Genomic DNA, 15,000 nt, shown 5'->3' with positions numbered 1-15,000 from the left:
GTTTAGGGTAAAATTCTTACACAGTTTCACAATGAGTTGTGACGGGCCAAGAGTAGGTTGTGACTCTTGGCCCGTCACATTAGTGACCCCGCAGTGACCCGAAAGTGTGGCTCTTGGCCCGTCACATTAGTGACCCCCGCAGTGACCCGAAAGTGTGGCTCTTGGCCCGTCACATTAGTGACCCCGCAGTGACCCGAATGTGTGGCTCTTGACCCGTCACATTGGTGACCCCAGAGTGACCCGAGAGCGTGACTCTTGGCCCGTCATAATTGGCGACCCCGGAGTGACCCGAGAGTGTGACTCATGGCCCGTCACATTGGTGACCCCGGAGCGACCCGAGAGTGGGACTATTGGCCCGTCACATTGGTGACCCCGGAGTGACCCGAGAGTGGGACTCTTGGCCCGTCACATTAGCGACCACGGAGTGACCCAAGAGCGTGACTATTGGCCATCACATTGGTGACCCCGGAGCGACCCGAGAGCGTGACTCATGGCCCGTCACGTTGGTGACCCCGGAGCGACCCGAGAGCGTGACTATTGGCCCGTCACGTTGGTGACCCCGGAGCGACCCGAGAGCGTGACTCATGGCCCGTCACGTTGGTGACCCCGGAGCGACCCGAGAGCGTGACTCTTGGCCCGTCACGTTGGTGACCCCGGAGCGACCCTAGAGCGTGACTCTTGGCCGTCACGTTGGTGACCCCGGAGCGACCCGAGAGCGTGACTCTTGGCCCGTCACGTTGGTGACCCCGGAGCGACCCGAGAGCGTGACTCTTGGCCCGTCACGTGGTGACCCCGGAGCGACCCGAGAGCGTGACTCTTGGCCCGTCACGTTGGTGACCCCGGAGCGACCCAAGAGCGACCCAAGAGCGTGACTCTTGGCCCGTCACATTGGTGACCCCGGAGTGACCCGAAAGTTCAGGCTTTCCTCATCTTAGATTGATCGCCAACCTTTTGTATAATCAAACAAATGAAGGTAGGCGTTAAGTCAATCCATAAATAGAGCTTAATATTTTTAGTTTCATGAATCAAAATTTCTAAGACAAATTGTCACTAAAAGTTGTATTTCTTTCTTAAAATCACGATAAATATCGCTTGATCATTAATTTTCTACCATTTCAAGTCAGGACAGCATATCGTGTAGTCAGAAAGGTAGCAGTGTCGTCAGCGTATTTCAAGCGTTGCACTGTAAGCGTTACTGAAAAGTCTATTAGAGTCCCTTCAACACCAAGCTTACACCCTCTTTATTATTATTATTATTATTATTATTATTATATTGTAGTTGTTGTTATTGTTATTATTATTATTATTAATATTATTATTGTAGTTGTTGTTATTGTTATTATTATTATTATTATTATTATTATTATTATTATTATTAATTATTATTATTGTAGTTGTTGTTATTGTTATTATTATTATTATTATTATTATTATTATTATTATTATTGTTGTTGTTTTTAGTTATTGTTACGTTATTATTATTATTATTATTATTATTATTATTATTGGTTATTATTATTATTATTATTATTATTATTGTTACTGTTATTTTTATTATTATCATATTATTATTATTCTTATTATTATTATTATTATAATTATTGTTGTTGTTGTGTTATTATTATTACAAGCTAAGCTACAACCCTAGTTGGAAGCAGGATGCAATTAGCCCAAGAGCTCCAAAAGGGAAAAATAGCCTTGAGAGGAAAGGAACAAGGAAATAAATAAACTATAGAAGTAATGCACAATCAATAAAAGGTTTTTAGAACAGCAACAACATTGAATTAGATCTTTCGTATATAAACTATAGAAACTTCAAAAAAATATTAAAAAAAAAAGATAGGATAGCTTACTCGAGTGTACCCTCAAGCAAGAGAGCTCTCCCTATTTTATCTTTGTGTGTGTTGATTTATTCATAAATATGCATGATTGTATATTCATTTAATATAATTTATTTATTTTTAAAGCATTTTTAAATTTTACTTATAGCTAGCTCGAGTGTACCCTCAAGCAAGAGAACTCTCTCTATTTTATCTTTGTGTGTGTTGATATATTCATAAATATGCATGATTATATATTTATTTAATATAAATTATTTATTTTTAAAGCATTTTAAATTTTACTTTATAAAGTGTCTGGGATCAGCAGTGCTTTCGCCGAGTCTTCTCTCTCTCTCTCTCTCTCTCTCTCTCTCTCTCTCTCTCTCTCTCTCTCTCTCTCTCTCTCTCTCTCTCTCAAGACGATGAATCTTTTGGAGAAAACAAACACACGGTCAGAACATTTTTTGTTTACACTGAAAGAAGTTCTTAGAACGAGATAGTTAGATAGATAGACAGATAGAAAATATTAGACTTGGGAAGCCTTTCCAAACAGGACATAGAGTGAAAAGTAAATAAAAACATTCCATGATATGCGAGTTTCCTAGAAGAGCTTTGTACTGGTGCTTGCAGTCATCCACGCACACAGTTGCCTGCTCGCGTGTGTACTGTATGTTTGCATTTATCTTTCACTTTAAAGGTTTAAAAGTCGCTCATGAATGGCAGAGGTAAGGGACAGTGACATTGCCCTAGCAAGCAGGACAATGCCCTATGGCAGAGGTAAGGGACAGTGACATTGCCCTAGAAAGCAGGACATTGCCCTAGAGACCAACCATATATGATCATCGCCCAAGCCCCTCTCCACCCAAGCTAGGACCAGGGAGGGCCAGGCAATGGCTGCTGATGACTTAGCAGATAGACCTATAGGCTCCCCCAAACCCCCCAACCGTAGCTCACAAGGAGGTTAAGGTTGCAGACACTAATGGCACTAACGAGTCTGAGCGGGACTCGAACCCTAGTCCAACAGGTCGCCAGGCATAGACGTTATCAATTAGGCCACAACAACAACATTCAGATTTTCCGTAAAGACTTGCTTTTAAAAGTTCAAACTTGTAGCAAATGCTTTTATGTTTTAACGTTGTTACTAATTATGATATATTTTGTATTTTTAGTTCATTACTTCACATATATAGTTTACGTATTTGCTTATTTTCTTTCCTCTCTAGGCTGCTTTTCCTTGTAGAGTCCTGCTGTTCCAACCACGATATAGTAAACGTTAGTGTATATTGATTTAGTTTATCTTTTCAGATCAAACTAACACTGCAATAATGATAAACTAAATCTATATACGTTAACACTTTGCTAAATCCCTTTAATTTAAAAAAGGATAAGCCGAATTAGTATACTAATAGTGTATATTGATTTAGTTTATCCTTTTAAATGAAAGGGATTTAGTAAAGTGTAAACTTACATAGGTTTAGTTTATCATTTTGAATCAAGGGGATATAGCAAAGTGTTAACGTATATTGATTTAGTTTATCCTTTTAAATGAAAGGGATATAGCAAAGTGTTAACGTATATTGATTTAGTTTATCCTTTTAAATGAAAGGGATATAGCAAAGTGTTAACGTATATTGATTTAGTTTATCATTTTAAATCAAAGAGATGTAGTAAAGTGTTAACGTATATTGATTTAGTTTATCCTTTTAAATGAAAGGGATATAGCAAAGTGTTAACGTATATTGATTTAGTTTATCATTTTAAATCAAAGAGATGTAGTAAAGTGTTAACGTATATTGATTTAGTTTATCATTTTGAATCAAAGGGATATAGCAAAGTGTTTACGTATATTGATTTAGTTTATCATTTTGAATCAAAGGGATATAGCAAAGTGTTAACGTATATTGATTTAGTTTATCCTTTTAAATGAAAGGGATATAGCAAAGTGTTAACGTATATTGATTTAGTTTATGGATGAAGTAAACTTATTGTATAATGATTTAGTTTATCCCTTTAAATCAAAAGGATTTAGCAAAGTCTTAGCGTATATTGATTTAGTTTATCTTTTTAAATCAAAGCGATGTAGTAAAGTTAGTGTATATTGATTTTTTTTCAATCTACAGGGATAGAGTAAAGCGTTTGTGTATATTTAGTTGTTTTTAATGGTAAGGATGTGTGAATTTTAGTGTATATTGATTTACTTCATGTTTTGAAATCAAAATGTAGTAAAGTTAGTGTATAATGATTTTTTTTCCAGTCTAAAGGGATAGAGTAAAATGTTTGTGTATATTTAGCGGCTTTTTAATGGAAAGGATGTATTAATGTATATTGATTTAGTTCATGTTGTGAAATCAAAGAGATGTAGTAAAGTTAGTGTATATTGATTTGTTTCTAATCTAAAGAGATAAAGTAAAGTGTTTGTATATATTTAGTTGTTTATTAATAGAAAGGATGTATTAATGTATATTGATTTAGTTCATGGTTTTATTTTAATTAAAGACAGCAAAGTGTTACTTCATCCTGATTCAGTGACCAACTCATAAACACACATTCACCAGCAAGTCTCTGTGACCATCATTAAAGTTGCCTTCTGCAAAGCATCAAGGGTAGATTCCTTGTGTCCCCCCCCCCCCCTTGTGTCCCGGCAACCCACCCACCCCCCTCCTCCAGCACAGGTAGAATATGCTCCTGGTTGAAATCCCTTTTATCTTCACTGGAGGGGTCGAAAGATTTTTTTTTTTTTTTTTTTTTTTTTTTTTGCATGGATTATGTGAAAGGGTACGTACAGTAAGGCTCTCGTATTTCTATATTTTGTTTTTTCATCTGTGTCTCTCGTTTTGGTGAGATGTTATTGTGATGTCTAAGTTTCGTAAACATTAAAAGAAAATGTATCTGATTATGGATAAAAAATATTATATTTTATATTTTTCTTGATCGTCCGTCTCATTCATATCTCATTTTGATGAGTTTCTTACCGGTAAGTTATCATGATAGCTAAATTTCGTAAACGTTATTATGAAAAAAATTCCCGATTATGCATATATAATAAAAATATTGGATTTAATTTTTTTTTCTATACATGAAGTAAGATTTATTCGTTTACCAAATGAAAATTGGGAAATGAAATTAAAATTATGTTGATTATCATGATTTTTTTATGGGAAATGATATGAAATGTTTCTGCTTTGTAGAAATATATTTCATATGATTTTTCATTAACATTGGTTTTGATTTGGTTTTAATAAAGGACGATGATTTTGATAAATGGCAATGAATATTTACAAGATGAAAAAAATATCCATTACTTTACGATCGAAAACAGTGAAATCTTTAATATTAAACCAAGCTTCATTTGCAGTAGTTATTGGTGAACATATTAATTATTATTATTATTATTATTATTATTATTATTATTATTATTATTATTTGCTAATATACAACCCTAGTTGGAAAAGCAGGATGCTATAAGCCCAGGGGCTTCAACAGGGAAAATAACCCAGTGAGGAAAGGAAACAAGGACAAATTAAATATTTTAACAACAGTAACATTAAAATAAATATTTCCTATATAAACTATAAAAAAACTTTCACAAAACAAGAGGAAGAGATATAAGATAGAATAGTTTGCCCGAGTGTACCCTCAAGCAAGAGAACTCTAACCCAAGAGAGTGGAAGACCATGGTACAGAGGCTATGGCACTACATAAGACTAGAGAACAATGGTTTTGATGTTAGAGTGTCCTTTTACTAGAGGAGCTGCTTACCATAGCTAAAGTCTCTTCTACCCTTACCAAGAGGAAAGTGGCCACTGAACAAATACAGTGCAGTAGTCAACATCTTGAGAGAAGAAGGAATGTTTGGTTATCTCACTGTTGTCAGGTGTATAAGGACAGAGGAGAATATGTAAAGAATATGCCAGACTATTCGGTGTACGTGTAGGCAAAGGGAAAATGATCCGTAACCAGAAAGAAGGATCCAATGTAGTACTGTCTGGCCAATCAAAGGTCCTCATAACTTTCTAGCGGTAGTATCTCAACGGGTGGCTGGTGCCCTGGCCAACCTACTACCTACAGATGTTTGGTATTTGATAAATTCAGGATCAAAAGACATTGTTTATTAAAACACCTTTTTGTTTTTGAAGGTTTAAAGGCCACTCATGAGTGCCAGAGGCAAGGAACAGGACAATGCTGTAGAGACTGACCATATATCCATATGACCAGCTCCCAAGCTCCCTCTCCCTCAAGCTAGGACCAGGTAGGACCAGGCAATGGCTTCTGATGACTCAGCAGGTAGACCTATCCTATCCCTCACCCACAATAACGGCGAGGTTGTAGACAATAATAGAAACTATGGAGCTTGAGAGGGGGCTCGAACTCTCGTCCAACAGACTGCTAGACAAAGGTTTCCAGTAGTGTTTGGATTTCGAAAATATAAGATCCTGTAAATAGTTGAAATTAAGAAAACGTTACATGGGTGACATCAAGGTTTTAAAGATGTTTTTAGATGTTTCCTTTTTACTTTCGTAGCTTTAAATAGAACAAAATAAAATGGAAATAAATATTGCAAAACTGAGGATAAAACAAGAGAAGAAAAGAGACAGTGGAAAGAGACACAGGACGGACAGACCCATTTGCTCATTTTGCTAAGTTCTTTGTACCTTTTGTTTGTCTTTCCTTTTGTTTTGGGTTATATTAAGCAACCACTCTCTCTCTCTCTCTCTCTCTCTCTCTCTCTCTCTCTCTCTCTCTCTCTCTCTCTCTCTCTCTCTCTCTCAGTTGGATAGAAGCTTAAGCTCACTTATCTTTCCAGTTTGGTGTGCTTGTGATACCTAGATTTTGCTCTCTCTCTCTCTCTCTCTCTCTCTCTCTCTCTCTCTCTCTCTCTCTCTCTCTCATTAGCTATTGGATACAAGCTTAAACTCACTTATCTTTCTAATGTGGAGTGTTTGTTACCTTGCTCTCTCTCTCTCTCTCTCTCTCTCTCTCTCTCTCTCTCTCTCTCTCTCTCTCTCTCTCTCGTTAGCTATTGGATACAAGCTTAAACTTACTTATCTTTCTAATGTGGAGTGTTTGTTACCTTGCTCTCTCTCTCTCTCTCTCTCTCTCTCTCTCTCTCTCTCTCTCTCTCTCTCTCTCTCTCTCTCTCAGTTGGATACAAGCTTAAACTCACTTATCTTTCTAGTTTGGAGTGGTTGTGTTACCTCTCTCTCTCTCTCTCTCTCTCTCTCTCTCTCTCTCTCTCTCTCTCTCTCTCTCTCTCTCTCTCTCTCTCCTCTCTCTCTCTCTCTAAATAGATAGATAGATAGTTATATAGATAGATATATAGATAGATAGATAGATAGATAAATAGATAGATAGATCGATAGGTAAATACATAGATAGATAGATAGATATCAGCTACAAATCAATATTTATATTTGCTTGGTGTACTTGGGTAGTTGGGTACGACCCTGTTTTTGGTATTTTCCAATTTTTGGAATTCAGATTTTACCGTTTTTTGAAAACAAACCTATCGTCAATTATCATGATTGATAAGTGTTTTCCCAATTTTGGATTTCTCTTTCACCCAATATGTATTGGGTAAACTGAAACTGGATTTTTGCTGACTAAAAAAATTATGAATGTTTATTGTTAGCCATTTTGACGATCCTCTCTTGTTTTAGCTGTCCTGGATTTCATGCGATATGGAAAAGAAATTTTGGAAAACTTGACTGAAAATAGTTGTTGTTTGGACGAATAGTTCTGATGATAGTAATTAATTAATGCAAATGAAGTTGTAGATTTTAGAAGTATGGTTGGGGTATCTCCTATGTTGAACAAGATTGTGAAGGGACAGCTGAGATGGCTGGGACATTTAATGAGAATGGATGGAAATAGAATTGCAAGGAAGAGATGGGACTGGACGCCTGGTGGGAGGAGATCAAGAGGTAGACCACGTAAATGCTGGAGGGATGAAATTGAAAAGATTTTGACAAAGAACAACATGCCAACAATTGAACAGCTGAGAAGAGAGGGAATTTTTGAAAACAGTATTGAGTGGAGAAGACAACTGATTCCACTGACAGGCTGAAAGCCTACCTGGGAGTGGAAGTGAAGTGTGAAGTGAAGTGAAGTTGTTGGAATTTTCGTTTTCAGTTATGTTCTTGTATTAGTTTGTTATATTATTATTATTAATCCAGTACCGGATTGAGACTGCTATGTTTCTTGATGAAGAGGTACAAACGCCTTCTCGTGTGAACATAAAGGGTTGGTACTGACCCTCTAGATAGAAGATAAGGTACAAATTGTTACCTTTTTAACTTAAACCCTTTGCCTAATTATTATTATTATGATTATTATTTTTATTATTATTATTATCATCATTATTATTATTACTGTTTTCATTATTATTATTATTATTATTATTATTATTATTATTATTATTATTATAAGTTAATATTATTATTATTATTATCATCATCATTATTATTATTATTATTATTATTATTATTACTACTTGCTAAGCCCTAGTTGGAAAAGCTAGATACTACAAGCCCAAGAGCTCCAATAGTGAAAAATAGCCCAGTGAGGAAAGGAAATAAGAAAATAAGTAAATGATATAAGAAGTAGTGAACAATTTAGATGAAATATTTTAAAAACAATAATAACATTAAAACAGATATTTCATATATAAACTATAAAAAAAGACTCATGTTAGCCTGTTCAACACAAAGAAAAAAAATTGCTGCTATTTTGAATTAATGTATGCTTGTACTGTGTGGTCAAAATGCTCACCATGCTTGTAACCTTACGAACAAGCAATATTTTTTTTTTTGATGAGAGAAAAAAAATCACAATTCTTGTTTTCTCAACCGAAATAAAAATTTTCAAAATAAGGTATTAAAAATTATTGATTATTTATTAGACAAAACGAAAAGCAGAGAAGCTTTATATCTCTCTGGATTAAATACATTTCATTATCTTCAGACTGCAGAGAAATTTAGAGTTATTTTAAAATAATTGGATCTGATGTAAGTTACATCATGTAACAGAGGAAATCTTATTTTCACTTCTGCGCGTGACAATTAACCAATCCCCCTTCCCTTGGCATTGCTTTGGTCTTCGAAAATGTGTATTTAACCATTTCTCCCTTTCAGACGACCCATAGAATCCGACGTTTGGGAGCTCTGTCACGTTTCGTCCCTAGTCGCTTTCCTGGTGTTACAGTCTCCAGTCGCCTCTTCTTCTTCTTCTTCTTCTTCTTCTTCTTCTTCTTCTTCTTCTACTTATGACCGAGTATATAACACGCATGCGATGTTCATACAAGATGAGGATTAGGGTCTTAGATAAAGGACGCCTTTGCCTTTCTTTCTAGAACATGAGGAAGACTGTCTTGAACTATGGCCTGAAACACTTCCCAGAATAGGTTCTCTTCAAGACTGTCTTGTATTATGGCCTACAACACTAGCCAAAATAGATTTTCTTGAAGACTGCCTTATACTATGGCCTGCAACACCGCCCAGAGTAAGCTCTCTTGAAGACTGCCTGCAACACTAGCCAAAATAGGTTCTCTTGAAGATTGCCTTGTACTAGGGCCTACAACACTAGCCAAAATAGGGTCTCTTGAAGACTGCCTTATACTATGGCCTACAATACTAGCCAAAATAAATTCTCTTGAAGACTGCCTTATACTATGGCCTACAACGCTAGCCAAAATAGGTTCTCTTGAAGACTGCCTTATACTATGGCCTGCAACACTAGCCAAAATAGATTCTCAAGAAGACTGCCTTATACTATGGCCTGCAACACCACCCAGAGTAAGCTCTCTTGAAGACTGCCTTATACTATGGCCTGCAACACTAGCCAAAATAGGTTCTCTAGAAGACTGCCTTATACTATGGCCTGCAACACCACCCAGAGTAAGCTCTCTAGAAGACTGCCTTATACTATGGCCTGCAACACTAGCCAAAATAGATTCTCTAGAAGACTGTCTTATACTATGGCCTGCAACACTAGCCAAAATAGATTATCTTGAAGACTGCCTTATACTATGGCCTGCAACACTAGCCAAAATAGGTTCTCTTGAAGATTGCCTTGTACTAGGGCCTACAACACTAGCCAAAATAGGTTCTCTTGAAGACTGCCTTATACTATGGCCTACAATACTAGCCAAAATAAATTCTCTTGAAGACTGCCTTATACTATGGCCTACAACGCTAGCCAAAATAGGTTCTCTTGAAGACTGCCTTATACTATGGCCTGCAACACTAGCCAAAATAGATTCTCTAGAAGACTGCCTTATACTATGGCCTGCAACACCACCCAGAGTAAGCTCTCTTGAAGACTGCCTTATACTATGGCCTGCAACACTAGCCAAAATAGGTTCTCTTGAAGATTGCCTTGTACTATGGCCTGCAACACTTCCCAGAATAGGTTATCTTCAAGACTGTCTTATACTATGGCCTGCAACACTAGCCAAAATAGAATCTCTAGAAGACTGCCTTATACTATGGCCTGCAACACTAGCCAAAATAGATTCTCTAGAATACTGCCTTATACTATGGCCTGCAACACCACCCAGAGTAAGCTCTCTAGAAGACTGCCTTATACTATGGCCTGCAACACTAGCCAAAATAGATTCTCTAGAAGACTGCCTTATACTATGGCCTGCAACACCACCCAGAGTAAGCTCTCTAGAAGACTGCCTTATACTATGGCCTGCAACACTAGCCAAAATAGATTCTCTAGAAGACTGTCTTATACTATGGCCTGCAACACTAGCCAAAATAGATTATCTTGAAGACTGCCTTATACTATGGCCTGCAACACCGCCCAGAGTAAGCTCTCTTGAAGATTGCCTTGTACTATGGCCTGCAACACTAGCCAAAATAGAATCTCTGGAAGACTGCCTTATACTATGGCCTGCAACACTAGCCAAAATAGATTCTCTAGAAGACTGCCTTATACTATGGCCTGCAACACCACCCAGAGTAAGCTCTCTAGAAGACTGCCTTATACTATGGCCTACAACACTAGCCAAAATAGATTCTCTAGAAGACTGCCTTATACTATGGCCTGCAACACCACCCAGAGTAAGCTCTCTAGAAGACTGCCTTATACTATGGCCTGCAACACTAGCCAAAATAGATTCTCTAGAAGACTGTCTTATACTATGGCCTGCAACACTAGCCAAAATAGATTATCTTGAAGACTGCCTTATACTATGGCCTGCAACACCGCCCAGAGTAAGCTCTCTTGAAGATTGCCTTGTACTATGGCCTGCAACACTAGCCAAAATAGAATCTCTAGAAGACTGCCTTATACTATGGCCTGCAACACTAGCCAAAATAGAATCTCTAGAAGACTGCCTTATACTATGGCCTGCAACACTAGCCAAAATAGATTCTCTAGAAGACTGCCTTATACTATGGCCTGCAACACCACCCAGAGTAAGCTCTCTAGAAGACTGCCTTATACTATGGCCTGCAACACTAGCCAAAATAGATTCTCTAGAAGACTGCCTTATACTATGGCCTGCAACACTAGCCAAAATAGATTCTCTAGAAGACTGCCTTATACTATGGCCTGCAACACCGCCCAGAGTAAGCTCTCTTGAAGACTGCCTGCAACACTAGCCAAAATAGGTTCTCTTGAAGACTGCCTTATACTATGGCCTGCAACACCGCCCTGAGTAAGCTCTCTTGAAGACTGCCTTATACTATGGCCTGCAACACTAGCCAAAATAGATTCTCTTCAAGACTGCCTTATACTATGGCCTGCAACACCGCCCAGAGTAAGCTCTCTTGAAGACTGCCTTATACTATGGCCTGCAACACTAGCCAAAATAGGTTCTCTTGAAGATTGCCTTGTACTATGGCCTGCAACACTAGCCAAAATAGGTTCTCTTGAAGACTGCCTTGTACTATAGCCTGCAACACTAGCCAAAATAGGTTCTCTTGAAGATTGCCTTATACTATGGCTTGCAACACTAGCCAAAATAGGTTCTCTTGAAGGTTGCCTTGTACTATGGCCTGCAACACTAGCCAAAATAGGGTCTCTTGAAGACTGCCTTATACTATGGCCAGCAACACTAGCCAAAATAGGTTCTCTTGAAGGTTGCCTCGTACTATTGCCTGCAACACTAGCCAAAATAGGTTCTCTTGAAGGTTGCCTTGTACTATGGCCTGCAACACTAGCCAAAATAGGTTCTCTTGAAGATTGCCTTGTACTATAGCCAGCAACACTAGCCAAAATAGGTTCTCTTGAAGGTTGCCTCGTACTATTGCCTGCAACACTAGCCAAAATAGGTTTTCTTGAAGATTGCCTTGTACTATGGCCAGCAACACTAGCCAAAATAGGTTCTCTTGAAGGTTGCCTTGTACTATGGCCTGCAACACTAGCCAAAATAGGTTTTCTTGAAGATTGCCTTGTACTATAGCCAGCAACACTAGCCAAAATAGGTTCTCTTGAAGGTTGCCTCGTACTATTGCCTGCAACACTAGCCAAAATAGGTTTTCTTGAAGATTGCCTTGTACTATAGCCAGCAACACTAGCCAAAATAGGTTCTCTTGAAGGTTGCCTTGTACTATGGCCTGCAACACTAGCCAAAATAGGTTTTCTTGAAGATTGCCTTGTACTATAGCCAGCAACACTAGCCAAAATAGGTTCTCTTGAAGGTTGCCTCGTACTATTGCCTGCAACACTAGCCAAAATAGGTTTTCTTGAAGATTGCCTTGTACTATAGCCAGCAACACTAGCCAAAATAGGTTCTCTTGAAGGTTGCCTCGTACTATTGCCTGCAACACTAGCCAAAATAGGTTTTCTTGAAGATTGCCTTATACTATGGCCTGCAACACTAGCCAAAATAGGTTCTCTTGAAGGTTGCCTCGTACTATGGCCTGCAACACTAGCCAAAATAGGTTCTCTTGAAGGTTGCCTTGTACTATAGCCAGCAACACTAGCCAAAATAGGTTCTCTTGAAGGTTGCCTCGTACTATTGCCTGCAACACTAGCCAAAATAGGTTTTCTTGAAGATTGCCTTATACTATGGCCTGCAACACTAGCCAAAATAGGTTCTCTTGAAGGTTGCCTCGTACTATGGCCAGCAACACTAGCCAAAATAGGTTCTCTTGAAGGTTGCCTTGTACTATGGCCTGCAACACTAGCCAAAATAGGTTCTCTTGAAGGTTGCCTTGTACTATGGCCTGCAACACTAGCCAAAATAGGTTCTCTTGAAGGTTGCCTTGTACTATGGCCAGCAACACTAGCCAAAATAGGTTCTCTTGAAGGTTGCCTTGTACTATGGCCTGCAACACTAGCCAAAATAGGTTCTCTTGAAGGTTGCCTTGTACTATGGCCTGCAACACTAGCCAAAATAGGTTCTCTTGAAGGTTGCCTTGTACTATGGCCTGCAACACTAGCCAAAATAGGTTCTCTTGAAGGTTGCCTTGTACTATGGCCTGCAACACTAGCCAAAATAGGTTCTCTTGAAGATTGCCTTGTACCATGGCCTGCAACACTAGCCAAAATAGGTTTTCTTGAAGATTGCCTTGTACTATGGCCTGCAACACTAGCCAAAATAGGTTCTCTTGAAGGTTGTCTTGTACTATGGCCAGCAACACTAGCCAAAATAGGTTCTCTTGAAGGTTGCCTCGTACTATTGCCTGCAACACTAGCCAAAATAGGTTTTCTTGAAGATTGCCTTGTACTATAGCCAGCAACACTAGCCAAAATAGGTTGTCTTGAAGGTTGCCTCGTACTATGGCCTGCAACACTAGCCAAAATAGGTTTTCTTGAAGATTGCCTTATACTATGGCCTGCAACACTAGCCAAAATAGGTTCTCTTGAAGGTTGCCTTGTACTATGGCCAGCAACACTAGCCAAAATAGGTTCTCTTGAAGGTTGCCTTGTACTATGGCCTGCAACACTAGCCAAAATAGGTTCTCTTGAAGGTTGCCTCGTACTATGGCCTGCAACACTAGCCAAAATAGGTTCTCTTGAAGGTTGCCTTGTACTATGGCCTGCAACACTAGCCAAAATAGGTTCTCTTGAAGATTGCCTTGTACTATGGCCTGCAACACTAGCCAAAATAGGTTTTCTTGAAGATTGCCTTGTACTATGGCCTGCAACACTAGCCAAAATAGGTTCTCTTGAAGGTTGCCTTGTACTATGGCCTGCAACACTAGCCAAAATAGGTTCTCTTGAAGACTGCCTCACACTATGGCCTGCAACACTAGCCAAAATAGGTTCTCTTGAAGACTGCCTCACACTATGGCCTGCAACACTAGCCAAAATAGGTTCTCTTCAAAACTGTCTTGAACTATGGCCAGCAGCACTAGCCAAAATAGATCCTTTTGAAGACTGCCTCACACTATGGCCTGCAACACTAGCCAAAATAGGTTCTCTTGAAGACTGCCTCACACTATGGCCTGCAACACTAGCCAAAATAGGTTCTCTTCAAAACTGTCTTGAACTATGGCCTACAACACTAGCCAAAATAGATTCTCCTGAAGACTACCTTATGCTATGGCCTACAACACTAGCCAAAATAGATCCTTTTGAAGACTGCCTTATACTATGGCCTGCAACACTAGCCAAAATAGGTTCTCTTGAAGACTGCCTCACACTATGGCCAGCAACACTAGCCAAAATAGGTTCTCTTGAAGACTGCCTCACACTATGGCCAGCAACACTAGCCAAAATAGGTTCTCTTGAAGACTGCCTCACACTATGGCCAGCAACACTAGCCAAAATAGGTTCTCTTGAAGACTGCCTCACACTATGGCTGGCAACACTAGCCAAAATAGGTTCTCTTGAAGACTGCCTCACACTATGGCCAGCAACACTAGCCAAAATAGGTTCTCTTGAAGACTGCCTCACACTATGGCCAGCAACACTAGCCAAAATAGGTTCTCTTGAAGACTGCCTCACACTATGGCCAGCAACACTAGCCAAAATAGGTTCTCTTGAAGACTGCCTCACACTATGGCCAGCAACACTAGCCAAAATAGGTTCTCTTGAAGACTGCCTCACACTATGGCCTGCAACACTAGCCAAAATAGGTTCTCTTCAAAACTGCCTTATACTATGGCCTGCAACACTAGCCAAAATAGGTTCTCTTGAAGACTGCCTTATACTATGGCCTACAACACTAGCTAAAATAGGTTCCCTTCAAAACTGTCTTGAACTATGGCCAGCAGCACTGCCA

At 38.9% G+C, this 15,000-nt stretch overlaps 2 protein-coding genes across 2 annotated transcripts in view; both read right to left on the bottom strand.

The window, feature by feature from the left end:
- The window catches only part of LOC137624565 (WSCD family member AGAP003962-like), a 392,441-nt gene that overhangs the window by 126,695 nt on the left and 250,746 nt on the right, over positions 1-15,000 (bottom strand). The window lies entirely within an intron of this gene.
- Positions 11,547-15,000, bottom strand: part of LOC137616389 (uncharacterized) — a 4,387-nt gene continuing 933 nt past the window's right edge. The window contains exons 2-3 of the mRNA XM_068346096.1: positions 14,369-14,833; positions 11,547-14,068 (exon numbers count right to left, since the gene is read on the bottom strand). Of these exons, the coding sequence (XP_068202197.1) occupies positions 11,547-14,068; positions 14,369-14,833 (2,987 nt within the window). The remainder of the gene's footprint in view (positions 14,069-14,368; positions 14,834-15,000) is intronic.

This window comes from Palaemon carinicauda, chromosome 2 (genome assembly GCF_036898095.1).
Source record: "Palaemon carinicauda isolate YSFRI2023 chromosome 2, ASM3689809v2, whole genome shotgun sequence".
NCBI lineage: Eukaryota > Metazoa > Arthropoda > Malacostraca > Decapoda > Palaemonidae > Palaemon > Palaemon carinicauda.
The sequence above is the reverse complement of the archived record's forward strand: the minus strand, read 5'-3'. Positions and strand labels throughout refer to the sequence as shown.